The 27,614-nt window shown below is 40.8% G+C and overlaps 1 protein-coding gene across 26 annotated transcripts in view; it reads right to left on the bottom strand.

Moving 5' to 3' along the window:
* Positions 1-27,614, bottom strand: part of TCF7L2 (transcription factor 7 like 2) — a 201,947-nt gene that overhangs the window by 21,514 nt on the left and 152,819 nt on the right. For 11 of the 26 annotated variants that reach the window (XM_059730155.1, XM_059730147.1, XM_059730151.1 and 8 more), the window contains exons 5-8: positions 9,227-9,359; positions 7,048-7,150; positions 4,125-4,211; positions 1,836-1,868 (exon numbers count right to left, since the gene is read on the bottom strand). In XM_059730155.1, coding sequence (XP_059586138.1) covers positions 1,836-1,868; positions 4,125-4,211; positions 7,048-7,150; positions 9,227-9,359 — 356 coding nt within the window. The remainder of the gene's footprint in view (positions 1-1,835; positions 1,869-4,124; positions 4,212-7,047; positions 7,151-9,226; positions 9,360-27,614) is intronic. The other 15 variants (XM_059730152.1, XM_059730153.1, XM_059730163.1 and 12 more) reach the window with 3 other exon arrangements.

Consider the following 27,614-nt stretch of genomic DNA (forward strand, 5'->3'; position numbering starts at 1 on the left):
TTTTTTAAGCAAGCCTAACTAATGCTATCTCAGCGATCAAATCCAACCAAGAATGGATACTTCTTCTCAACAAAAAGTGAAAAATATTTTACAGAATTCAGGTCATGCATAGTCAAGTTGAATTTGAAGTGGAACAGGTGCAGTGAAGGGCTACTAAAATGACCAGGGGAATGGAGGGAAGTCTTACAAGAGGAGACTAGACCTCTCACAAAAGAGGATAAGGTCAACCTCTAGCAGAGGGTAAACACCGAGGAGGAAGAAGATAAAAGACACCTTTGGCAAAGGAACAAATAGCTATTAACTGGGTATGAAGAAGTCTGGATATTAGAAGGAGGCTTCTCCTGATCTGAACAGCAAGGTGTTTGGAGAAGCCTCCTAAAAGAAATGGTTGGGGCAAGAAACCTAACTATTTTTAAGATACAACTTGGCCAGTTTATGAAAGAGGTTATATGATCTGAAAGTCTGTGATCACTGAGTTAAGTGATCCAGTTGGTTGATCTGAGTTCTTTATTGTGTTAAAAACTCAGGATTGCAGTGGCATTGCGATTCAATTTTTAAAAATTATTTTATTTATTTATTTTTACATACACATACCCCCATGTGGGGCAGAATATTTCAAGTGAAGCCAAATTGGACCTGATGATCTTGTGAGGTCCCTTCCAGCCCCAATGTCTGTGAAATTCATGAAATTTCAACAAAAAGATGGGGGGGAAGGGGAAGAGAGGGAATCAATCAATCCAAGATAGGTTTTCTGTTTGCCAGCAATTTCTATTTGCGGTTGAATACAAAAAATGGCTTCCTTTGGAGATGCATTGCAAATATACAGGAGCAGAAAAAAAATAGCCGAACATTAAAGCAAACTTTGGCCTTACAGGCACCCAACTATGTTTTTGGTTTTTTAATTATTGTTCAAAGACTGGTCCACAACCCATGGCCAATGGGTCACTTCCACTGACTTCGGATCAGACCCACCTTTATTTCTACAGTCACATGTCTGGAAGTGTGGGGGAGTGTTCCCTAGGAGGTCCTGGCTAAATTCCAGCTTGTGTAATTACATTCAGCAAAGCTAAATTTCCCCCAGAAATTTCAATTACAAAAGGTATTCTTCACTGCCACCGCTTAATTGCTATGCAACATTGCTGTGTACTGTTAAATCATTGACCAATTTCCCCTCCCTGGCTGCTTCTTTAGAGGTGAATGTATTGTTTGCCCACTAGCATGTTAAGCTGATCACAGTTTTTATTAAGGATATATTTATAAAATGCTTAAAGGGAGTAATAAATGCTCAGATGATGTCAGAAACTTAGGAGTATTGTGGGTGGTCATCTCATAAGCAGGTGAGTAGGAAGAGTTATAGATGGCTAAGAAACCAGTCGACACTAGAATGATTGCTGACCTTGTAATAACACAATGATTGCCCCCTTTTAATAACTATTTATAAAGCGTACCATTAATTGCAAACTGGGATAATTAGGCTTGCAAGCTTCTTTGTGAATATGTTGCGGAGAAAACCACTCCTACATGAAAAGTCTGTATTAGAGAGCAGGTAGCTGTGTGTTTCAACCAGGAATCTTCCATAGCATTTACATGTGGAGAGGGTAGCTAATGAATTTCACAGCCACTTGCATTACAAATTCAAAACCCCTCTCCATTGCTGCGCCTAGATACTGTAGGGCTTTTAAAAACGGAGCGTGGTTATACATGCCATGCGTCTCTGCAGAAACTTGAGCATACTTGGGTGAGCTCATGAGGAAACATCAGGATTACGTGTGAACTACCCGAGAAGCAAAACTAGACTCACAAAGCTCAAGTATATATGTGTGTGTTTTACATACCTGTGCATACTTGGGATGGTATGCGTGAGAAAACTGTGCAGTTGTGTTGTCGGTTCATGGAGTTTTCCCCATAGAAGGTTAAATGGAAAAGAGGTTTTTAGGCTAAAACTACGAATAAATATTTCTAAATGTGTATCTTGGTGTGTGTGTACATGTACGTGTATATGTATACCAAACAAAAGACAGTATATGTACACACACACACACATACACACACACACCTTTGCCTAAGACATTCCTTTTTGCAGACAAGTATTCCACGAATTGCAATAAACACCCTAAAAATTCTAAGCAGCTCATTATATACCCCTGTCTGCTTTTATGGCTCCAAGCCAGAATATAATGATGAGCCTTAACTTGTTAAGGACAACTAATTTTTTGTTCCTGGCTGTCTCAGGGGCTTCTCTCTTACTCACTCTCACTTTACTTCACTGTTGACATGTTTCTGTTAACTGGATGTCATCTGCCTGCCTTGATTTTATGCACAAGCAGTGGGATGCATTTTTCTGTGCAACAATTCTGCTTTGAGTTGCATTAGATTTGTCATTATTCTCTCATTTTCCCCTTGCACTTGTAACATTTCATCTATTCCTGCCTTATTTTTTGAGCCACGGTGCACCCACATTATGGTTTATACATGATCTTGCTCCCTTTGAAGCCGGCAGATTTCAGAGCCAGCCCTCGTCAGGAGAAGTGCCTGCTACCAATTTAGCAGGCTGAGGGCCCCGAGCTCCAACATCTCAATCTAAAGGGGGTCACAGGGTGGCACAAGCGAGTGTCAGCAAGTGCTGTTTAATTGCCAATCTAGGCTTCTCCATGGTGTTTAAAGTATAATGACCCATCACTTAATTCTGAGAAGTCCTGGCCCTGCTGCTGAATGGAATGAATATCAAAGGGTGTGCTGGAACAGGGCAAGGAGCCTACATTTCCTATAACTGCCATAAGTATAATAGACCTGTACTTCTGTCGTCCCATTACCACAATAATGTATTTAATTTGCTGTGTACTCTTTTTAACTAGATACCTTTCATAAGGCCTGTCTTGGGAATACGGACACCTTCCCCCTCCTCCCCTGCCCAAAAGGGAGACTAGCCTAAGTAATAATAATTAGCCTAAAATCCAGCTTCACCCCGTGCCTTAAAATCTTTTTTTATATCTATATGATGAGGACTAAAGAGGGGGATTATTTAAATGCTGCAGCTTCCCCCCACCCCTCCCAAGGCATGGATTTTACTCTACACTGGGTCCTTTTAAACAAAATTTAAATTTTCAGACGTCTGGTTGAAAAAAAAAAAAAAAAAAATCTGTGGGAGCCATAGGTCTGCATTTATAATTGCATTTCTTTTTTTAAACCCCCCCCACATGTGCACACACTCTCTCTCTCTAGTCACTCACAAGCCCTGGCTACAGGTTTCTACTACTCCAGGAGTTACCTTTGTCTCCTCAAATCTTCTTCTGTACTCTAACCTTCATGTATTAGCTGCAGTGAGGGAAGGGAGGGGCCAAAGGGGGGGGAGCAATGGACCCTTGCTATGTAATGCATGCTAATTTAATTATGTGCCATCATCAAAATGGATTAGCTGTTTCAGCCCATCAGGAAAGTCTAAACCTCCACCGATTTAATTAACCAGACTGAAAATCAGATGAACAGAAAATAAAACTATCATTAGGAGCAATTAGTGATTACTTAAACATAGTGCTGCCAACCAGTTTGTAAATAAAACTAGGAGCCCCTGGAAAATTAGCTGGAATTAATTGGAGGTATGGAGGGGGAGAAACATATACTTCTGAAGCTTTTGAGGGTCAGGCAGGTCCTTTTATGTTGACTATCAGCGTTTTGAGCTTTGCAAGGGGGGAAAAAAATAGCACAATAACCTTCCTTCCAACTCTGCTTGAATAACAATAGCACACCCTGCACCCTCCTCTGCCTTGCACAGAGCGCGGCTCTGAATGATAGCCACTGAGGAAGCAAAACGTGTCATGACTTCTCCTCCTCGCTTTTTCAACGTCATATTGTACTCTATTCCTCCTTTAGTGGCCTTTCAAAATAATACGCTCCCTTCTCCCCCCCTACAGCCCACCCCCAAACCTTGATGTGACTGTTACTGAGACTCCCGTATTATCCTCAGGTGAGCAGATACTGTTTTACCAAACTAAAAATGACTGCTTAACCAAATGTTTTCAGGAGCTACTTTTTTTTTTTCTCTAGATGAAACACGCTTCTCAACAGAGAACGTTAAGAGGAGTTACATTTGCCCTTGATTTGGGACCTCAGTAGTGTGAACTCACCTTGACATGGAAGCATTGACAGTCAGAGCTGTTGGGTAAGGATGCCGGAATCCCCCTGTTGTGATTGGATAAACTGGTTGACCTTGCCTGGAAAGAAGGAGGGGGGAAAAAAAGGGGGAAAAAAAAAAAAGAGTGAGAGAAAGAAAAAAGGATTTAAAAAAAAAAAAATTTCTCTCTGCACAGTAAGCTTTATTCTCATTTGATCAGAACAAAAATCTTGGGGATTGTACAGCAAGGATCAAAGGAAAGAAACACAGAACAATTTGAATGCCATAAATCTGATAGGAATGGCTAATTAAATTTTATAACCTCTGCTTATGTCAATAGAGACCCTCTCCCCAAGCTGAAACTAGGTGTTTTGTTGTAATAATTAAAGGCGAAGTCTCGCTTGCTTTAATGGAGCCATCACACTAATTGAGGGCTACACATCCAAAGGAAAACAATAATGAATGTAAATTTATACCAAAATAAAGTACAGTGAATCAAAGGACTTCAGTTGCGCTTTGGGCCTCTTTCGGTATTTAGATCTCGGTGAGAAAACATTAAATTAACAGAGCTTAATTTGTAGCCTTTTGTCAGATTAACAAGTGTTGACAAGAGTTACCGGGGGAGAGTCCCCAAGAAGTATTGTGGGTAACCAATAGACAATCACACCTCATTACAATAATTAAAAAATACAGCAACATGCAAAACAGCATCCTCATGAAAGACACACAACTTTTCCTGATAGAGGGATGTCTGTGCTGGCTAATTCTTTTTATCTGTCCTTCAAATGTATCAGCTGAGTGGGTAGGATACTTTTTTTGTGTGTGTATACTTTGAGGTATCCAGCCCAGTTCAGGTGAGCCAGGCCAAAACTTTTTACCACGGAGAAAGGAAGGGAAGGAACCTTACATAGTCTTGGATGGCAGTATTATTGCTTTAAAAAATAAAAAAAAGGACTTGATTTTGAAAGGCGGTTTGCATATGCAGATTGCACAAAGGCTGATGGGATGCACAAAGGCTGTAAGTTAAGTTATGGGAAGAAGGAGAAACCCTGCAGAATAAGCTGGTGTTGTAGACCTTCCCAGCACACAGGCAGATACTGCCATACGCCTTAGGAAAAGTGGCCTCGTAGTCCTTTAGCAACACGCATATGAATGCAGTGGATGTCAACTAAGACAAAACGTTATTGTGCCAAGACGTAATAAGGCTCCGCTAGATGGAAGCATAAAGGCCCACCTAGCAATGGTTGGCATGGAAAGGGATTTTCATCTACCTCCCAGATTTAGCGGTACAGCCTTCTGCCACATGCTGAATAGATTTGTCTTTAAAGGTTTTCTTCTTCCTCATGCAAACTTGAGCCAAGAAGCTACATGAGAGTGCTACGGGTTGGCTGCACTGCGAGTAGGCACCGCAAGCAAAAAAAAAGCAGCCAAGGTGTGCCGGTGTGCAGCGTGTCATCCTAGACCGGCTGTGGGCTTACTGCGCGAGAGATGACCTCAAATGTGCGGGATCTTGATTTAGACAGCACAATGCCTCTGGCTTTGGTTTCTGCTGAAACTCATCCTTCAGTTGAGGGCTGGGAAATGGGTGATTTTCAAGCCCAGTGAGTGAAAAGCCCTTCACTGCCCGCTACCCCTCTGCGGAGAGGCAATGTGTAAAGCAAACCAAGGTGGGCTTCTGAGAAGCAGGCCATTAAGGCCAAGTCCTGGATCTCCTAAATCCACATTTACACATATTCGAGTCCAGGGATGCCCTTGGCTGGGAGAGAGGCCGGTCATCTTGTCTGCCCACCAGTACATATGAAGTTGTTTGCCTTCTACCATACCGTGCAACTCCCAGTGAAAACCCTATTTCCTCAAGAAGGTGTGAACTTTGTGACTAGCAAAGATACATTTTCAGCACAGTTAGTCAAACAACTTGGAGTACAATGAAGTACTCATGGCCCTGGGCAGCCTAGCCCTAAAAGATAAGTAGCACTAATCTTCTCAAAAGCAGTGAGGCCTGCAACACCCTTGTACGTGGGAACAACACACTCTGCATTAAAAACACCTGAGCATGAATAATGCAGGAAACCTTCCGTTCAAGGGCATCAATGTGGCTGAAATGCATTTAATCCATTAAACTTCAAAAAAAGCCCTGAGAAAATGAATTAAGCCCATTTTAGAGATGGAAATACTGAGGCACTGGTGACGAAAACCTCATAGTGTTTCACCTGAGGAATTCTTACTCCCTACAAGAGCTGCTGTTGCAAAGCAGTGTGTCAAAGAAAAATAAGTGTTACTACTCTTTTTTTTTTTCCTTGGCCAGTTTTTAACTTGCCCAAATTCATGCATCTTGGGGCAACCCCCACCCCCAAACAAACCATTGTGCAACTTCTACTTTTTCAACCACATTTCATCCCAGAATCGATATTTTTTTGCCAACTTTATTAAGGCCCTACCCATTTCCACAGAAAAACAAACAAACAAACAAGGGCTCTTATAATAGAGAAGGTCAATACAGTTATCATTATAACATTATATTAATGCGAGTGCTATTAAAATTAAGCTTTGAAAGCCTTCAGAAGCCACCATGGAAACAAAATTGAGGGGCTGCTAAAATTTAGACCAGGCAACCAAAGGATATCTATAAAGAAGGATCTGCTTCAGCAGAGGTTATGATAACCATTCGTGCTTCAAGCCAACAGACAGTTAAGACAATATCTGAAGTGGTGTTTTAATGCCCATGTTTGCCTAATACCATATGGCCTGGTATTGGAGCCCTTGTTCTTTTTAATCTTTATTGAGCGGTCATTGATTCACTTGCATCATAAAGTGGCAGCTGGCAAATATACTTATCTCTATACATACATACACACACTTTTTTTTTTTTTTCCCCCCACAAGAAATTATGCAGATCAAACAAACCAAAATGGAAATAAAAAAATGGAACTCCTTACTGTGGTACTAACCATCCTAGCGGATGGGGGATTTGTCCTACAGTGCCTGGCGATAATGGATAATAGGGAGATATATCCGGAGGATGCGGAGGCCTCGGAATTCCTATGGAAGAGGAAAATGTATTATAAATACTGGTCCAGAAAGGAAGGAAAAAGAGACAGAAACTCTTATACACTTTTATACCATAAAGATGGTAATGACTTGGCTTCTTGTTTGCAATGGCTGGCCCATTAACGTCACCTACACTACTCCCCTCCTGCCCCAGATGTACTTTATGGTGCGTAAGTAAATGAGATTCAGGGAGAGTTACAATGTTCTCCCCTCTCCCTGGTACTGAAGCACTGTCTAAGCGATCCAGAACTCCTTTTGTGCTGGAAACTGTGTAAAACACCACCAAAAAGGTGGCCTCTGCATTATGGCTCTGCTGGGTTTCCTCCCAAGGGGCTGAAAAGGAGGCAGCCCTAAATGCACTCCCCATGCCTACCCCCTTCCTGGTGTCACCAACTTGGCCCTTTTTCCTTGGGAATCTCCCAAATAAACCTGTTTAGCTGCAATATTCTTCTGTTTCCAAATGGTTCCACTTTGGGGCATCTGCCTTTTTTTTTTTTTTTTAATATTTCCACACTAAAATCCTGAAGGTGAGCAGACAAAGTCCTGAGGGTGTTCGATAAAACAAGGGGGGTGAGGGTGGGATGGATACTGTGGTCTCTCTGCTGTGCGGATTCGGAGCACTGAAGGAATTCAGCTCCAAGTTTAAGGCCTGATCTTGCAACCTTTACCTTTGAGATCAAGACGACTTACTCGAGCGAGGAAGGGTTACAGGACTGGGTCCTTCAATTGGCAAGCCAGAGCTCAATGCCATAGCAGAAGCAGAGTTAAAACAGAGAGCGTTAAAAGGAAGGGGCACCGTATTCACTGCTAGAAACTATTTTTTTTTTTTAAGTCACTCAGGAAGCTTTTAATCTCTAAATTAAATCTCCTTGTGTGACATTTTCATGCAGACACTGCTTTTTCTCCATTACAAAAACCAAACAGATTAACTGGGCTTTACCCATACAGTGAGCTATTTGCACACTTGAAAGAGTGTTCACAGAAGAAAAGTAAACAGTCTACAGACGTTAATCATATGTTTTACGATAACCGTTTAAAAGCTATTCCCTGTACTACCATTATTTAAATAAGTGGCTGACTATGCCATTCACTTGCAATACCCAGGGATGGCTTGATGGTCTCCTTTTAAGCCGTGCAAAGTTAACATTAAGTACAATTAAAAGGAGGCCTCAATGGTGGTGTGTGGAGTGAAAACCGGCTAATGTCCTGCTTCATTCACGGGCTGGAGTTCAGATAAATTATCTGCATACGTTAGACACAATTCTTTTGACAAACTCAGACGTGAATTCAGTTTCAAATTTACTTTCTAATTAATGAGCGGGGCTTTGGAGTAACAAAAAACAAAACCACTGTCACGGAGAACTCAATGCAGCTCGGAGAAGGAAGACTGACACTGTTTGACTTCTCCAGGGCCCCCCTGTTAAACAGAGACTTTTTAAAGAGCTGGAATAACATGTAAATTCTATTCTGTAACCCCAATAAATCCAGGCAGGGTTTTACATCGCTCTGTATTCAAGAAGATTGCCCTGCAAGTTGAACCGAGGCTTGGGCAGACTTACGTTTGGGAACACAGTTGCAAGTCTGTGGATGGAACTAACTGGGGAGGGAGGATGGAAATTCAACGTTATAAGAGAAAAAATGGCTGAACTCCTGACACAGAAACGATGGGATTTGGGGAATTAAGAGAGATTCATTTTGAAACTGGCCGCAACCCATCACCTTTAAAATTCCAGCTGCAATTTTGTAAGTGCAGATCACAGGATGTACATGTTTAACTCCCTGGGTCACTCGTTCAAATCGAGTATGAGTTATGAGAGCCAACTACCACCGAGTGGGTGTGCTCGCACAGAAATGCACTTGCAAATGACCCCAAGTGCAGGAGTCCAGGTGCTTTATGACATCAAGCCCCACATGTTTCTATCAGCAGGCTCACCGGTTTAGGAAAGCTATCCCAAACGTACATTGAATCCTCTCTTGGGTTCCCTCCAAATCCTGTTGGCTTGCCACCACCTCCCATTTCCCCCTCCAAGAAACAAAATGAAGACCGCCCCACCACTTCCCACCTACCTGTTTTTGGATCTACGTCAGCTGGTAAGTGTGGAGGAGGGTTTCCTGGTGTGAAGTGCTCATTGCTGTATGTGATAAGCGGTGTAAGAGGGTGTACATGGTGTGGGTGCTGCACAACTGGCACTTTGTTAGACTGTCAAAAGACAAAAAAAAGGGGTAGGGGGGAAACACCCTGTGTTAATGCTGTACGGTCAGCCACCAAAATCTTGGGAACAAAATGAGATTAATCTGTTGTCCAGAGGTATAACGTGACAATGACATTTCCCTTTTGTGATGCATATAAACTCTTTAATCAGATGCAGGTAGTCCCCGACTTTAATAAGCAAGAGACCTGAATGTTCAGTGACTATTAGGTCTTTCCCTTCTCTAATTGACCATTCTTTGTAAAACGCCTTGGACCACAAAAAATAAATAAAAAAAATTCCTTGTAATTTTGAAATATTGCTTTCCCTTGTAAGCACTACACATCATGCCTGCACGTTTTTACATACATAGGAGACTTGATCAATCATCAATTTGGAGAAAACTGATAACATTAATTGGATATAGATGCCTTGTGTTACTATGATCTGAGGCATACAATCCATAGCAAATATGTAGATAAAGATATTGAAATCCAAACTTTGCTGGAGAAAAAAAAAAAATCACATGCATATATAAGGAGGGGGTGTTTTTCCTTGTTATATTTTTCAGTCCTGGAAAATTATTTCTCTCTCAAAAAACATAAAAGAAATCATATTAATAAAAAAAAGGATGAATGAATGAATGAAAGAAAAAAAAGCAGGGTGAACTGTAACTTACCCTTACAAGATCACAAAGAAAAAATTAAGCTGAAACAAGCAAACTGCTGGACCATTTACTGCGAGTAATCCAATTGCAAAAAACCCTATTCCCCATAGAGGATTTTCACTAAAATCCTACAACAGGGACATTTAACCAGATTAGGTACCAGCAAAGATAAAGAGGCTAGTATTAGATGATGAATGGATTAGAGTCAAGTTTCATTTTAGAATGTGTCTTCATTTCCTTTTATTACTTTAAGTAAGGAACAAGTTGCATTAACATCAAGTAAAAGGAACCACATTAAAAGAAAGTCGTGATACTCTGGTTTGCCCACTAGCGCCACTACCGTTCAGGGTCTGTCAGCGTTTCCATTGTAATCCCCACTCCTAAGCATGACCGCAGCTGCAAACCCAAGTTAGCAAACTGCAGTCTTTTTTTCAGCGTTATTTCAAACTAAATACTATCTGATCTCAGTGTGAACACTTTGGGCTTCTCTTTTAAAGAGCTTTTTATTCTGATTTCAATTTGTTATTTCTGGTTTTTGTTAGTGATCAATTCTACAGAAAAAGACCAAAGTAAAAAAAAAAAAAAAGGTATATTGATATTTGGAAACCAAACCATTAGGTTAACATCAGACACATCTTCTATTTGGGAGTAGACTTGAGTAGCTTGAAGAGATCCCCAGAAGCACTGGGAACCTCGCCTACAATCCATCACCTGGCAAACATATGTCTTTCAAGCAGCCTCATTCATTTGTCAAATGGCAAAGCCGCACGCATGTCAAAGTAGAAAGAGAGAGAAAGTTTTGTGTGTGTGCTACTACTCATGACTATTTAATTATTTTTAAAATCTCTGCATAAAGTATCCCAGGTCAAATAGTAGCTGCATAGCAAGGATGATGGCCATAACATGATACCCTATGCTGTGGGCTTCACACCAGAAAACACATTTTCTCGAAGTGAAAACTTCTGTAATCCCCTGAATGCAATATTGGACCATAATCCACTTGCATTGGGGTGACTTGATTCGGTTCCTTATCCAAAAAGGCAACAAAAATTTCCTAGCAAATTCTTCACAGTGAATCCTCCTGGGAAAGTCTGACACAGGACTGAAATTTTTGGCACGAGTTTCACATGACAAATCACGTTACAAGTCATCCAGACATTGTCCAAAGCACAGGGCCTCAGGTTAACACCATGGAACATTTTATGGAAAATGGCTGTGTGAAAACTCCAGATCACAAAGGAGTCTCATTCCTGACGAGAGGGAGTTACTGCTCAAGAGGTCTGTGCATCTTTCTTGGACGACACACGGTGGGTGCGTCTACGTGTTCGTTAATGCACCCTAGATACTGAGCATTTAGTTTAGTACTTCCTTAATAAAGTACTTTAACTGAATGCGCAGTAACTAGTGTTACTGCTCAATGGTGCTGGTGCATGGTTTTTTAGTGATGCTTACTGCCTAACAACACTGCGCAGTAGACTGTTAGCACGGTTTTTGTCGTGACACACTACTGTGCAGTGCCATTAGGCTAATGCGCAGTAAGTATCTTGTGTAGACGCACCTAGTGTGGCTAGGCAGGACAGCTGGGAAGGCACAGATCATCAACTGAGAAAGCAGTTATTTACAATCCAACAGGCAACCAAGTAAGTATAATATTTTGAGATTAATTCTGAAGAAAAAAAAAAAATCAAAATGAGGAACTAACTTAGAAAAGGTTGGACCTAAACTGACAGAAGCAACAAAACTTGGAACAAAGGTGGCATCCCAAACTTAGCACCCCCAGTGGTCTTGGCTTTGGTACTACACACAAACTTGTATGGCAACACCCCCCCCACTCCTCACTCTCACTTTCCAAAGCCTTCTGCAAAAAAAAAAAAAGGAGTAAGTCAAGGACGAAGAGGCAAATTATTATTCAATTAATTAACACCCATCTGATAAAAAGCAGGACTTTGAGCCTGACCCGGCAAACTTTCGTTCAGCTGAGCAGGTTTTATTTGTGACAGCTGTTCCCACCCAAAGGAATTACTCATGTGAATATTGATTTATAGGATTGGAATTCAGTTCTTGCCCAGACCAGGGATCATGCTTGGGGGCGAATTATAGTTACATCCATCTGCTAAAAATAAATAAAAGAGCCCACAACAACGATATACCAAATCAAAAAGTACCCTCCCAGTTTGCAAGCTGCACTGCAATTGCACCTCACCGCATTGCAGCCAATTTAGGTTCCTCTGCATTTGTGTTATACTTGTTCTTCATTACAAAAAAAAATAAAAAAATAAAAAGTGTGGGGGAGGGAGGGAGGAGTCTTAGCTGAGCTAAAAATAGCCTTAATTTACAAGGAAAGGTACAGTTGGAAAGCACTGCCAATTATACTGTAAACACAGTAAATAAGCTCGTCTTTAAAAGTGGCATTATGGTCCTCTTAAATAAGTTTATTTGAAAAACAGCATAAGGAAGGCCAAGTAGCAATCCTGTGGTTGAGAGCAGAATTAATTCTTCATTTGTATCTTTGCTGGATGTCAAGGGGTGCTTCGCCTGAGTAACAAGTGCAACCCCTAACACCATCCACTGGCTAGAAGAGGTTAATCATAGACATCACAGCTAGGAAACACTTATTAAACTATTTTGGCCCATCCCATCTCACCAATATAGAACTGGTCTTTAAAGTATATTTTCCAGAGCTTTATCTATGGTAGTTGTAAAAGCAAAGCCACTCTGAGACAGTGGCATTTCTTCTCTGGTAGCCTTAAATGTTCCATGTATAAATATGCTCCAAGTGAAAGGCGAAGCTATACTGACGTGTCTAGATTAATTAGCATCAGTGCATGCGATAGCGGGAAGGGAACACAACATCACCCCTCATTTACAGAGCACCAAGTAAGCTGCTAGTAGACACCCATTCTGGATGCACTTTAGATGGAAGGTGGAGGAGGGGGCAAAGACCAACAATGACAAAAAGTTAGTTTTTCTTGATTATTCCTGCCTGAAATGAGCCAAATGAAACTATACCAATGGGGAATCAACAATCCAGCCTCTAAATAAGAATCTGACATCACTTTGGAAACTTGCAAATAAATACGACTCAAACAATACTGAATAAAAATCAACGCTGAATTTTGGACTGAGCAAGCTATTGGGAGGAGGGGCAAGGGGGAGAGCGGTTAGGATGTGTCTCAATTAAGTTCAGACAGGTGTTATCTGGACACAAGTTGAAGGTCTTTGGTGGAAATGGTTGACATACAGGTATGTAAGTCACCATGCATTAATCTGCTGCGTGGGAAAAACATGTCATTAACTAAATGAAAGCTAGTTCCACATGCATCCAGCCAAGTCTGGTAGGAAAGGAACACATCCCTCCAATGAATATTTTATAAATACTCTGAGTTTAACAAAAAAAAAAAGTTTATACAAACTGAATATTGATCAGTAGCTGCAAAGTCACTAAGGTCACTGACAGGAGTAGAAAAACCCCTCCAAACCCTAACCTCTCCCCTTCCGCCATCCCCCCCCCCCCCAGCACTACCGGAAGAGGAAGTACATTATTTTGACCTGGCTCCCTAGCATCTGTATAGATTGGGTGCTTCATTGGGTTTTTTGGCACTTGTCTCTAATAGTCGATTCAATCAGCTATTACATAAAAGCACCAAAAAGCTTCATTGAAGCACCTGACCTATACAGATGTTGGGCAAGCCAGGTCAAATTAATGTGATGCCTCTTCTGGGCATGCGCTGTGCTTGGTGTGGTGGCGCACCACGCTAAAAGTAAAGCGCTGGTTTTTTTCTTCACAACTGGAGGCGGCCTAAAAGCACATAATCCTTTCATGGTTGAGTGGTAAAATCATAATCTCAAGGGGGAGGGGGTGTAAATTAGAGGGAGGGGGGGTCCTGGGAGAGTCTACTTTGTTTTGCTGAATATGCAAAAAAAGAAATAAAAGCTTTCAATAAGAAAGTTTCTTTTGCTTCAAATCCTATATGTCAACTCATAGCGTGGGCCTAGTGATAAAAACATTGTATACACACAAAGCTACAGTCGGGAAAAATCCTGCCATAGGAAACAACTGAATCTATTCTGGACATATCAAGAGGGCACCTGTTAAAAAGAAACACACAGGTGTTACAAAAATAACAAAGGACAAAAATATTGGGGCAGCAGCTTCTGTTGGCTTTACCACCTCGCCAACCAGCCCAACCTTGAATCTCCCTTTCATTAGTCAATACCTATAGTTATAGGTTGAATAGCTCGCTATGGAGGGGAAGGGGCCCTACCGCAAGAAGCAGGGCTTACAATTTTCTTGTCCGTACACATAGTTCACGTGACCACAGCCCGGGGAAAGGACTCCTTGGCTAACCTGTGACCTTTTGAGTGTACTTCAAGCGTCGAGTTCTGCTGGCTCGCAGGACAGGTCCTGCCACCGTCCAAGACCCCCCGGCACTGTTCATAATTTGGAACGTGGCAAGTGAAAGATTGATTAGGCACTTGTATCCCAGACCCCCAGACCCCCCACCCTTCCTCCACTATGGGTAACCTAAGAGGAATGAAAGCTTGCCATTCACCTCTAAACCTATTAATCAAGAGACAGTGAAAACAAATGGAGCTATAGCTCCGCCTGCCTTTTTTGCCATGTCCTCCTCTTCAATACTCCCCTATTGCTTTCCCTTTCTGCAGAAGAAAGATGGGGCCTGAAAGTGCCTTTATGAGCCTAGTACAATAAAACAAAAGCAGCACAGAAGAGGGTTTGTCAGCCTTTTCCCCTCCTCCAGGGTGGATGTAGAAGGTCTACAGTGGTCTTGAATTACTAGGCCCTCCCGGGGACTGCTCCCCGTGCTAGCAAAGAGGACTATTCAATACGAGTTTACATTAAAAATAGGTTTACAACTCATCCCCATGCGTTTTCCAGATGCTGCTATTACAGCTCTTCTGATTGCGAGCAGTGAAATATTAACAGGCATTAACGTCCTTGGGACACAGCTGAACGCCAGCTAAGGAGGCAAGAACTTGCTTTCCAAAGGGCTGATCGCTCTTCAGTTTTGTCTAGCAGAAAAACTTTTTAATCAGCAAACTAGATCACCGGAAAGCCTAACAAATATCATTAAAATTTCCCTCTCGATTTCTGAGAAGGGCATCTAAGCGCTCCACATACCAGCACACCTGTGGCCAACTGCTTCCCTGCCATCAGATTCACAATCATCAGTAACAGGTCTTGCTGGGAACTGCTAACTTTAACGAGGTAATATATACCAAAACCAAAGGGCTTTAACTTTAGGAATTCAGACTAATTTAATTTTTTCTCTTTAAAAAAAGGGGCTTTAAAAGAAAAAAAAATGTCAAAAGATGCAGAAGGAGAATTTCCTTTGGGAATGAAGATTGAATTCTATTCATCTTTGCTAGCAGAGTTGCAGTTAATTTTTGTAAAAAGCCTGTTTTCACACCTGACTAAGCATTTTCTCCTGAAATCTACTTCCCCTTGCCCCATTATAGCCGATACAGTGGCCTGAGCCCTTTCACAGTTTAATGTAGCTCATTTCTGCCTAAGGTCCTGCCCTAAGCTAACTGCCTATTGTAAAAGAGGACAAGGCCTCCATTGATAACCAGAACTCTCCCTGCTAAAAAAGGCTCATTTTCTTCCTTCACACAAATGATGACAGGAGCACTGACAACCATGTGCGGGGACAATACCCCCCCTAGACGGAGCCTGACAAAAACCAACCCCCCACCAAAATAGAAAAAAAAAAAAAAAAGAGGAGGAAAGGGAAAAAAAAAAACCCCCAACAAAAAAAAACCAACAACCCCCAACCTCTCTGCATACTTCGAACTGCTTCCCCTCTCTTTATTTCAATGGCAACTTCCTGGCTGCAGAATTGTTCCGACAAAACAAGGGCCTACCTGCTAGAGCAAAAAATAGCCAGCTTTCCAAAATCTGCTCTACAGTGAGTTTCTTAAAGAGAGAGGCAGCTTCCTGGCTTCCAATGCCGAGCATTTCATTTAAGAAAAGATTAAGTGCCCTCTGAGATTTGGAGCATCACATGCTCTCTCACCCACCCGCACTTGACATTCTCCGTATTATTCCTATAAAACGGCGTATGGAGGAATGGGGGGGAGGAAGAGGACCGGGGGGGGGGGCGGGGGAGGGCAGTGGGAGAGGAGCCTTTTAAGATGCACAGGAAACTTCCACTCAAATTAATCAAGACGGCAATGAAATAAAATGATCTGGTGACAATTAGCCCATGACAAACCAGCCAGCATAAAAGAAAAGGAAGCAGGATTTTCACTAATTGTCACACTTGGAATATTTCTTTAGTGGGTATTAAATAACAACGGCTCAAGGCTGCACTCCCCATCTTATTCTGACGAAGGCTGGGACAGTAGTTGTCTTTCCACAGCACTTTTAAGGGGGGGGGGGGGGTGGCGGGGTAAGGGTGAATAAAGGACCTCTGACTTTAAAATGTAAAGAGTGCTATACTTCTTGGCCTGAGCAGAGCTATAGCAATGCCAGGTCAGGCAGAGACAAGTGCCTGTTCAGACACAGTTGAGTCTTTAGAGAGCCTTCAAAAATTGCTTTTAGTTAAGTTCATCAGGGTACATTTTTTGCCCTGCTCCTTCTTAACATGCTATCCCCCCCCCCCCCCCCCCAAAAGCCAACAGTTGAATTGCTTTTGGTTAATCATCTTTAAATAAGCAAGCTGGCCCTGCCTCGGTGGCTTGCGGCCTGCCCTAACCCAGGCTGGCCCTACAATGATTTCACCCCATCACGACATTATAACCCATTAGATCAACAGGTGGATTTCCCAGATGGAAAACAACCGCTACATCCTTGGCTTCCTGAAATTTCAGGCGCTGGAGCATAAAAGGAGCATTATTTTATATTTTACCAGGAACAGAAAGAGAGAGGAAATGTCATTCCTTTCTCAATTTGGCAAAGGCACATGTACATACATATATATACACATATACATGGAGAAGGGGGATGTGTGTGCGTGTGTGTGTTGTACGCATACATATATGTATTTCTCTCTTCAGATGTTTTACGTGCTTACCAAATAGATACAATCCACTTTAATAGCAAGCAAGGTAAAAGGCACGGCGAGAAGGACTGGCATCCGAAGGCACATATTGGAGAAATAAGATATAAAAATCCTGCTCTCTAAGATACTTTTCCTAAACATATCCTGTATTCTAAATCCCAATCGCAGAGGCTAACTACATGGAAGGAGGCTTGTAAGAAGTAAAATACAAATGCAATTTCCAGGACAAGAAAGTGTGAATGAGGAAAAAAAGAATTACACTTTGAATTTAGAAAAGAAAGGAAGGAGGTAAAAGTGATTCTGAGCAAATGAGTGGCTCCGAAAGTGTCCCGACACAGCTAGTCTCGACTTAGTCTGCATGGATAAGCATTAATGTAACAGTTCTGACAGGACAGAAGTTAATCATTTAACCACGGCATAGCATCATGTTCCTGTAAATACAACATCATATCATTTCAGCTTCTGCATATGAATTTCACATATTTCAGCATCAGCCATAATCAGGAGAAACAGCCGTGTGGATTTTGTGGAGGTCGGCTGCCTTCAGCTATGCTCACAGGATTTATTTTCTAAAATCTGGTACCCTCTTTAAAAACAGGAAAGTTGTTAACTTATTTGACTATACCCCATGCCTGCATTTTGCCTATTTCCATAATAGCTACTGCATATATAGTTGGCATATAACGTGACACCACGTTCCCACTGTTTTAGATGAGGAATTCACAGAGTACAATGCGCTCTGCTGTGCATCAGTGTCCAACATTATTTTTGATCCTACGTGTGTCCAAGTAACAAAGCCTCCTTTCCAGAATTCTTCCATTTTCAGAAATGATCATTGTTCCTGGGCTAGCGATGTTATGCAACGCAAGGCAACACTGGAGTCATAAAAATGAACAAAGTCCCGATAAATAGTAAAAAAACAAACCCTAAAAGTTTTCCTGTGTTGTATCATGTACTGTGGAACTTAAACACACCCTTCAAAGTATCCTACAATAAGAAAAATGAATGTATACAGAAAAACCAGGCCTTTCAACTATACTTCCAAGACAGGTTTCCTTAAAATAAAATGTCAAACGATTTTGTCATTAATATCGTGGCAATTACATGCCGTAACGGACTGTGAAACTAGAAAAGATCTGAATTCCTGGGCTATTTTAAATAGTGAATGATACTAATATACATCTTCACAGTACTTTACGACAGGAATTCTTTGGAAAGAAAAAGGCAATAAATTAACTGTCAGGCAAAGGTATCCACTCTGCTCCAAAGTAACACCATATCCTCCTCAAAACAATACAATAAACTGAAAAAAGAAAAACACTGTTAAACTGAGAGGCTTCTAAAAATCCCCAAATGCTTATTTTCTTCCCTCTCTTTTGTATAATTAAGAGCTATGTACATATTTGGTTAAATTGGTAGGTGTCCTTTTTATCACATATATTAGAGGGGGGGAAGTGTTGTAATCTAATTATGAATACTGAAGCAAGACCCATTCTGCTTTGTAGTTATTACAGTTTAGTCAAAACAAAAAAAAAAAAGTCTTTGCCTTTATCACTTAATTAAAAAAAAAAAATCATTTTTATAGTGGCTACCTACAATGATGCTCCTATAAGCCAGGACCATGCTTTTGAAGAATCCTGTCCCATAATATTAAAAACTCGACAGTGAGGAGTATTTAACAAAACATAATGAAAACAACAATTAAGCAACCTTACATAGACAGATATTTTGGATCATCACCAAAGAAATTTAGGCTCATTCTCATTCTGTTCGAGTTGAATAATGTCATTTTCAAAACCCAGAATAGTTATATACAAGCCAAGCTACAAATCAACGTTTCCTCCTAAAACAAAGAATTTTTACATCGATGAGTTCACAGCAAAAAAACAACCAACCAACCAAAAGAAGCCACAACAGGATTGAAACAGTGAAAGCTTTCAAAGTTAAAATACCAAAAAGCAAAAGAAAGCCAGAGAGTGGTGTGATGTTTTCTGTGCAAATATATTACCATGTACGTTATATAGACATAATACACATGCACATGTTTTCCCCTTTGCTGTTCAACATTGTTCAACAGCTATAAATCAGAACCTGAACCCTGCTGCATACGAGCCTAAGAAATCTACCCCCCCGCACAACCGTCCACCCACCCACCCACACACACAGCCCACCCCGAGAGGAGAAAAGGAATTTTCTCCCTTTCCAAAACACAAAACAAAAACAAAAAAAGGGGGGTGGGAGGAAGAGAGAAACCAACCCTCAGATGCATCCCTGGGTTATTGTATGGGTTTGGATATGGACAGTCTTGCTTCACATTGTTTTGCAACTATTACGGTATTATGGAGTGTCACTGAAAAGTCATGCTTCCTCCATTCAAAAAAAAAATGCTTACTGTAAAAAAAAATTAAAAAAAATGCATCTAACAAAGGTCATAGCTTGAAATGCCCACTTTATACTGGGGTGTTTTTTTTTTGTTGCTTTCATAGACCAGAATTGGGGGGGGGGGGGGGGGAGTCACACAAGAAGTTCAATGGTCAAGACTGAAAAGCGCGCGCACACAGAAAAGTGCTACTCACCCAGCAATTCAAATTGAGATGCCAGCAGCCGAACTGCTGAAAGACAGAGAACCCAGAGGCAAGCGCTCCTCCTTTACCACTCAAATCTTCCATTCCCACTAAAATTGCATCCCTCGGGTACATAACAGCTTTGTCTTTCCTTCTCTTAACCTCAAAAACTTTTTTCTTTACTGTCTAGATGCCAATTGTGTTGGCTTTGTATTATTTTCCTCGCAGCTTTTCTCTCTCTCTTTCTTTCCCTCCCTCCCCCCCCCCTTCTTCCTTTCACTTAAAGTACTAGAAAAGCTGTCTTAAAAGATCAAGATGTCTCCAGTTTTTTGGCCTGGTGTTTTCTGAATGCTCAAAATCCACTGTCATATTGGCTTCAAGAAGTGTCTTATTTTTAAATTGTCTGCTGCTGGATATCAAAATTTAGGGGGGGGGGGAGAGAAACTTCCTCTATTTTCTACTGTACCACTTTACCATCCTTTCTGAGAGGGAGGGAATACTCGTTTTTCTACTCGGGTATGCCGGCTAAAAAGCAGTTACCTTGGAAATCAAGGACAATGCTACTACTGCTCAGGTTGTACAGGTATCGCTAAATGTTGCGAGGAAGGCGCAGCCGGCCGGGAGGGAGCATGATCACTAAGTGTAGCGAGCAGTCACTTTATCTGCGAGATTGTCAAATCCCTCAAAACAAATTTCTTAGGGAAAAGACTGCAAAAAAAAAAAGTGTATTTTCTTGTCATTGTGACACAGATGTGACAACACTTGGTAGGTCTTTGCCATTAGCTCTAGTCCCCCCCCTCCCCTCCCCCTCTTTTTTATTCCAGTGTTAATTTTTTTTCTTTTTGGTTTTTTTTTTTGTTGCTTAACTGACCCCCCCCCCCCCCTCCAAAAGACAGCGCGAGAGGAGCTTTTGATAAAACTCGCTGGAGTTTGTCTTAAGTACTCTGCCACATCTGTTGTATTTTTGTGAGCTACCCCAAAGCAATAACCAAAAGGGGATCCCCAGATTATCACCCCTGAACTGAGAAGTGGTCCCTGCATCTCCTAAATCCTCCGAGTCACCTATTTTACCCTGATATGCATCGCTACCTGCCGGAGAACTGTGACAAGCATTTCCTAAATTTGAGCCTGGCAGCAAGCGCAATCTACAGCCTTTAGCTTCATCAAGAGTCATTCCCTACGTTTAAATGTTTGTTATAGTTACAGAGCGATTCAACTTCCATGCAAGCAAAAGCCCAGAGATGACCGAACCCTAAACGATTATGAAGCCACCGTTCTCCCCCTCCCTTCGGAGACGAGTTTGATAATGCAGACAGATCCTGCACACAACCGTCATGTGGGGTTTATAGTACTACATCAGGCACGAAGGAAGAACAGTTGCAAACATTTCTTTCGTTACATTCGTTAGGACGACTCGCACAATCGAAGAGGTGCCCCCCCTTACCAAAAAAGCAAGAAAAATTGAACCGAAGCCCCTGATGGATGCACTGATACCTTGAATAACTCCAGGTTTGGTTTTGTGACTCCTGTTTAAGCAATGGATTCATCTGCAGTGGACACCGATTATAAAAGAAAAAGGAAAGCAAGCCAGCACCAAGAATTTTGTAAGATGTAGTGCAGGGTAAAAATATCTATCTATCTATCTCTATCTGAGAAATTTCTATCAGTTTGCTTTCCTTCCCACCACCCTTTTCCCCCTCTTTCTGTACTTATCTGGCCTTCGCGTGCAAAGTGTCAGCCAGCAATCTTTAAGGCCCTTAATACCAAAACAAAACCCTGCGATTTCCCTTTACATGGCAATAACAAAAGCAACGAGACTCCAGTTTGACAAGTAAAAAGCCCCAACAACACGGCAACTAATTGCCTTCCCTCCCTCTATTCACAGCAGCCACCACACTCCAGCGGCTGCCTTTGTCACACGTGCAATTTCTTAAGTAAACTGCAAGTTCTCTTGCTGGTGATGGACAGTTCCCAATCATTTAGCAACAATAACTTATAAAGTGCAGCAAATGGGATGGCCAACTTTAAATTAGGAATTTGCTTTCTGGCTCTCCTAGAGATAGGAGGAAAATGGAAACAACATGAGGAGCCAACACACACCAGACCTCCTGTTCCACCCACCTCCTGAAACCACTTATGAAACTCCCAAGTTTTGTCCAGATAGCCTTTGCCTAAACTTACTAATAAATTCAGCTGGTTCAGTGCTCTGCTTGGGATTCTCCCGAAAGTACGTTTTCCAAAAAAGTGTGTGTGTGTGTGCGCGTGTGTGTGGGGAGGCATGGTGGGGGGGAAGAGGGGGGGTGCCCTAAGTGAAGAGGAAATACAACTAATTAACAAAATGATCAAATGTTTGAAAAAGCAGAAGAATGAACCAAAAGCCAGACCCGCTCTCTGAAAGTATGAACCTCTCTCCTTACCATGAAATTGCAATCACACAGGGGAACGAAAGACCAAACAGAGCTGCAGTTCACATCACACATTCCTAGATCCAGAACACAGATGCTAAAATGAAGTTTGATATTTATGGGAAGAGAGGGAAAACGTGTGCCTTGGCATTTTCTAAAAAAAAAAAAAAAAAAGAAAAAAAAAGAAAAAAAAAGTTGTTTTTTAAAAGAAAAAAAAAAGCCTTCTGCTCAGTCAAACAATTTCTTTTTATTTTTTTTTATTTTATTTTTTTGCTAGGAGCAAACTGCTGTGCTAGGTTTACCATGAGGGAGAAAGAAAGAAAACAAAAAAAAAAAAATATGACCCAAACTATACGCACTAAAATAAGACAGCAAGTTTCCACCGATGCAGTAGAAAGTTGGAAAGACACAGCGGCATTTTATCTCCACAAATTCCAAATGGAACCGAACAAGTCTGCCCACCTTTCAAACTAGTTATTTCAAACTAGCAGGGAACATTCAGGAGGCTTAAAAAAAAAAGAAAAAAAAAAAAGAAAGGAATCAAGCATGCAATGGAAATTAAAAAAAATAAATTAAAAAAAAAAATTTTTAAAAATCGAGAGAGACATTAACAAATAAAAAAAACAATGCTCCTGTCCTCCTAGCACTCTTGTGAAAGGAGTAAAAGGTAGAGCTTACCATTTACAACAGTTTTAATCAGGGTGCTTCACGCTGCCTGGTTTCAAGCATGCTGCCGTTTGGTATATTAACGTACCTACATGATGAGCAATAACACTGCCGTTGGTTGATCCACTGGAGGGCAGCACCCTACCTAAACCATTCACAACTGAGCTGCACTGAACAGATAAACACACGCAGGAGCCAGCTCTACAACGCCAGCTCTTCAGAAAAGATGCTCAAGTTCAGTTCCATTCATAGAATTATCTCGCTTGGTAAGGAAGGACACAATAAACTTGCATCTCCTCCCGATTCAATAACAATCCACCAAAAAAGAGAAAAAAAAAAAAGAAAAAAAAAGTGTTGGGGGGGAAGGGGGGGAAACCCTCTTTTTTTTTTCTCTTTCCTCCTTCTTCTTAACCCGTATTCAGTCAAAAGAACAAAAGCTGATATTTTGTTTGCCGACTTGGCAAATATAAAGGCAATCTCAATCCTCCAAAGAAGTTCACCTAACTTGGTGAAAAGCAGGGCTTTGCAGTTCTCCGGTGAAATTAAGCTTTAATGGCTATTTGATGCTACTCAGGAAGAAATCTGTTTAAATTTGGGTAACGTTAGAAGACCATTCCATTTAAAAAAATTTTTTTTTTTTTGCCAGCCAAAAATTCCCTCCCAAAATTCTTGACAACATTTAATTATCTTGCTGAAACCATATTTTGAAAAGGAACCAAAAAACCCCCCCCGAAAAATACTGAAATCCCCCCAAAAAGCCAATATTAAAAAAATTTCAGAATCATTTAGTGTATAAATTTTTTTCCATGGCTTATGTAAAAACCACAGAAACTTGCGGATGTCTTCCTTTAAAGCAAATGGTCCTAACACATATTAAACCACCGCTGCGCATCTTCTAAGCATAGTAGGAAAAAATGACTATTGATCTTCAAATAGCGATAATTGAAAAGATCAAAAAGATTAAACAAAATCACGAATGTGCTGACTTACCATGCTATGCTTTTTTTGTTGCAACTTTGTAGAAATTTCACTCAAAGAAACTGCATCAGAGGTGTCAAATTTTTTAGCGGACTGTGATCGTATTATTTCCGCAGCCCTGCCTTCCAATGCTTCAGAACTTTTTTCCCCTTTCTCTTTTTTGTTTGTGGTACCTAGCTTTTTGCTATAGACTTTAAAAGCCTTCAGCTCAGCAAACCAGCACAAATTATCTTGCCACCTTGCGCAGCTCTGATGCTTTGGCCGCTAACTTTGGAAGGCCCTTTACTACTGCATCAAAATTAGCATTGTCAAAGCAGTTAATGAATATTAATATTGTATTTGTCATTGGAGCTGGCCCGTTGCTGAACTCCAAGTCATCCATCAGGGACAAGATTAAGAACACAATTATTTCTGACTGACAGGGACCAAATCTGCTAGAATTTTTTTTTTTTTTTAAACAATTCGGGGGGAAAAAAACCCCCCACAATATCATCATCTTAAGGTGTCTCCCAAGAGACTGGGAACCAGATTAATACGCTTTTAATGAAGTAGAGATCATTATGTATGAAGGGAAAAAAAAGATGTACTATTCAAGCTATTTAGTTATGGTGGCTGTTAGAAATTAAAAAAAAAAAAATGCAGACGGCATATCTTTTTCGACAGCTGTCCAGATTTTTATTCATGCTGTTCTAAGGAAAAGAAGACTTTTTCTGAAATCTTTCCTTTTTAAAAAAAGAACAGAGAATGAGCGATTCATCCCATCTGGGATAATTTTCCATGTCTTCACTTTTACTATAGCGGCTCAGAAAAGACAGCACAGTAAATAATTCCTACACAAATTTGACAAGAAACACCTTCATCAGCTACAACTCCTTCCAGCCCTATTCCCCAGTTTCCAAGTACTGTCTCACTCACTTTATACTGGATGAACCATTACATTTACAGAAACTCTTAAATTCCCTTTTAACGGTGACATCTTTCTGTAACAAACACACTGGAAACAACACTCCCTTGAAGCGCCCAGGAACAACGACCAATGACCCAGCGAATGAAGAAATGTCTTTTACGCTCCGAAGAGCAAAAATTTGGTCATTTAAAATTCAGCTGGGTCTGAACTTTTGAACATGCAAAAGTTCTCTCTTATGCCTAACTCCCTATTTAAACCCAATGACGAGCCAAAGGAGCCGAGGAAGGGGAAAATAAAAGTGCAATTTCAAGACATGACAGTTACGAACTCGCTAGTAAATCAACGTTAAAAGCTGCATTTTAAGTGGGGTAAAGTTAAAAGCTTGCTGCTTACCTGAAACAATCAATTCATCTGAATTTAGCCTGGTCATTTCAAATCAATCAATAAAACCTGAAGAACTTATATACCTGCCCATATAATTTCACAGACCTTTATTTTGCGGACATACCTTCACTGGCTCGTTTCATAGAAATTGTTCCCGAGGTGATCGGTTTTTCCTCCCCCCCCCCCCACACCACCCCCCACCACCCGTACTTGCAATCTTTTTTTTTTTCCCCCCCTTTTCCTTATTTTAAATGTTGGAAAAGAGAGAACGAAAGGGGATAAAATGACAGATGTGACAGTTAATCTGTCCAATGAGTCGCGGGGGTCTAGGTAACGCTGCTATAGCTACTGCGCTAATCTACAGCTCCCACTGACCACCCCACTGGCCCCCTAATACCATTATCAACCCTTAGATGAACATTCTAAATTAGAGTTTTGTTCGGAAAGGGTGTGAATATGACCTCTGGTGCCAGGGAACCTCTGCCGTACATACAGATGGCAAAGTTCTTATGAAAATAAGCAGGGTTTCTCTTTTTACGGTTTTGTGTATGTGTGTTTGTGTGCGTGAGTGTATGCACGCAATTTGCACGGTTTGCATCAACTCTGCCTTCTCCCTACCCCCATCGCCATTACGCCATCGTGAGACAAAAATGCTAAAAAAAAAAAAAAAAAGTCCTGCAATGCCTTGGCATAGTTTTGTTGTTTTTTAAACAGCAAATTTGCCTCTCCCATTGGTTTGTTTCCCCCCCCTGCAAAACTTTTGCTCCTCGGAGTGGTCCGGCACCCATACAAATCATATAAATAAACCCGGGGGCACTTCGTTTACCAGTACAGAAGAGGCAGTAAAGGGAATCCTTGAAGAGAAGCGGTTTTTAACAAGGCCAGATTTACTGGGAAAATATACTAAAATTGGCTTTGGGAATAACAGCGAGTGCTCACGGAGGCTACTGAAGAGGGCTCAATGAGTTTCATCATCGCACGATGACAGAGGTGATGTTAGAGGATAACAGTTAACATCTAGATTTATATTTAAATATACCCAGTAGGAAGATAAAATGTCACTGACCCCACTTCATCTGAAAATATATCATTTTCTTGTGAGCTAGCTGCATTACATCAGGAAAGCAAGCAAGCTGGCAAAGGATAAAGAAACAAGCAGCTACTACAGTGTTGGCCACTGCGCTTCCTTACATTTATATGTTTAGAGAAATGTGTATATGCCTTATGTATAGGGCGGAGTTCATGATGGAGGAATTATCACCAGGGGATATTATGCTTTGGGGGTTTTTGCATCTATTTATTCTCCATCTAAGGGGAACACGCGTACGACTTTGTGGTGCTTGAGTAGACAATGGTGACAGAACAAAATTCTTTCCTGCAACCTCCTTCGATAAAGAAAACACCTCGACTCCTTCATGTACCAGGCTTTCAAATTTAAGGTCAATATTTACAGTTTGGATTTTTACAGATGCCCATCAACAGCGCTGTGCACCTCATCCTATCAGAGTTGTTAATAGGCTGCTTTCTCTGCCTCGCTCTCTCTCTCTGCTTCCCCAGCACGACCACATCAGCACTAGTATCAAATTAACTCTCCGACTTTGAAACTTATTGATCTGCTATTAAGACACCAGTGAACCTGATGAAATGAGTGCTGTAGGTGCAGTCAAGACTTCAAAGTCTCACACAGCCACATAAAACAAGCGCCTTTGATCCTAACTCCGATCTGCTGAGGGTTTAAAGCCCAATTCTCCCTAAGCTGCCCTTCTCAGTCGTCATGTCTGATGTCTTACCAACCAGCGACTTGATAATGTTAATAATGCAAATTTTAGCAAATGATTTTTACAATGGCAAAATTAATTATACGAATTTATGCTTCTTTCAGTTGGGAAGTCTGATCTATCCAAAAAAAAAATTGTAGCAATTACAGTTGCCAAAGAAACTGCATGCATATTCATCTTTAAAAAAAGACAAAAAAAACACTGCAAAACTATATTTTGTTGCTTGCAGCTTTTATAATGCTACGTTTTGCTCCAAAAACTATAGTAGTTCCTTACAAATTAATCTTAAACTGGTTGTAAAATTTTCATTCAAAGTCCCTTATTGCTAAATATTTATTACTAACGAAAAGTGACCTCCCTGCTTTATTATTTCCCTTTTCTGCTGTTTTGTAATTTTTTACATCAGTGAAACCCTCTTTTCAGTCTAGAAGTTTATTCACACAACAAATAGAACAACGTTAACACCATTTTCGGCACCTGCATCTCTGAAGCAACATCAATTATGAAGGCTTTTGCCAAAATTACTAATTTTAAAAAGATATAGGGTAAGCATTCACTGATAAATATGCATCAGCTTTACTATACATAGAACTTAAGTATAAATTGCATTTGCAATAATGGTGAGCTAAAAATATAAGTCTGGGGCAACATTTTCTAGCTGAAAATATTTTTCTTTTACTGAAAAGTGAGTAGTGAGTCCCTAATTTTATAGCTATAGATTCCTTTAAAATACTTCCTGCAAATTAGATGAAACCCTTTAATACAATGTAAGCACTGAACTAAATAATTCATGTTGGTAAAATTTGGATTGAAAATAGTTCCAGTAGTTCCATTTTGCAGTCAGGAGAGGTTTTCAGAAAGCCTGCTACAAAAGTTTGTGTACTGCATTTCTGAT

This window comes from Alligator mississippiensis, chromosome 6 (assembly GCF_030867095.1).
Source record: "Alligator mississippiensis isolate rAllMis1 chromosome 6, rAllMis1, whole genome shotgun sequence".
Lineage (NCBI taxonomy): Eukaryota > Metazoa > Chordata > Crocodylia > Alligatoridae > Alligator > Alligator mississippiensis.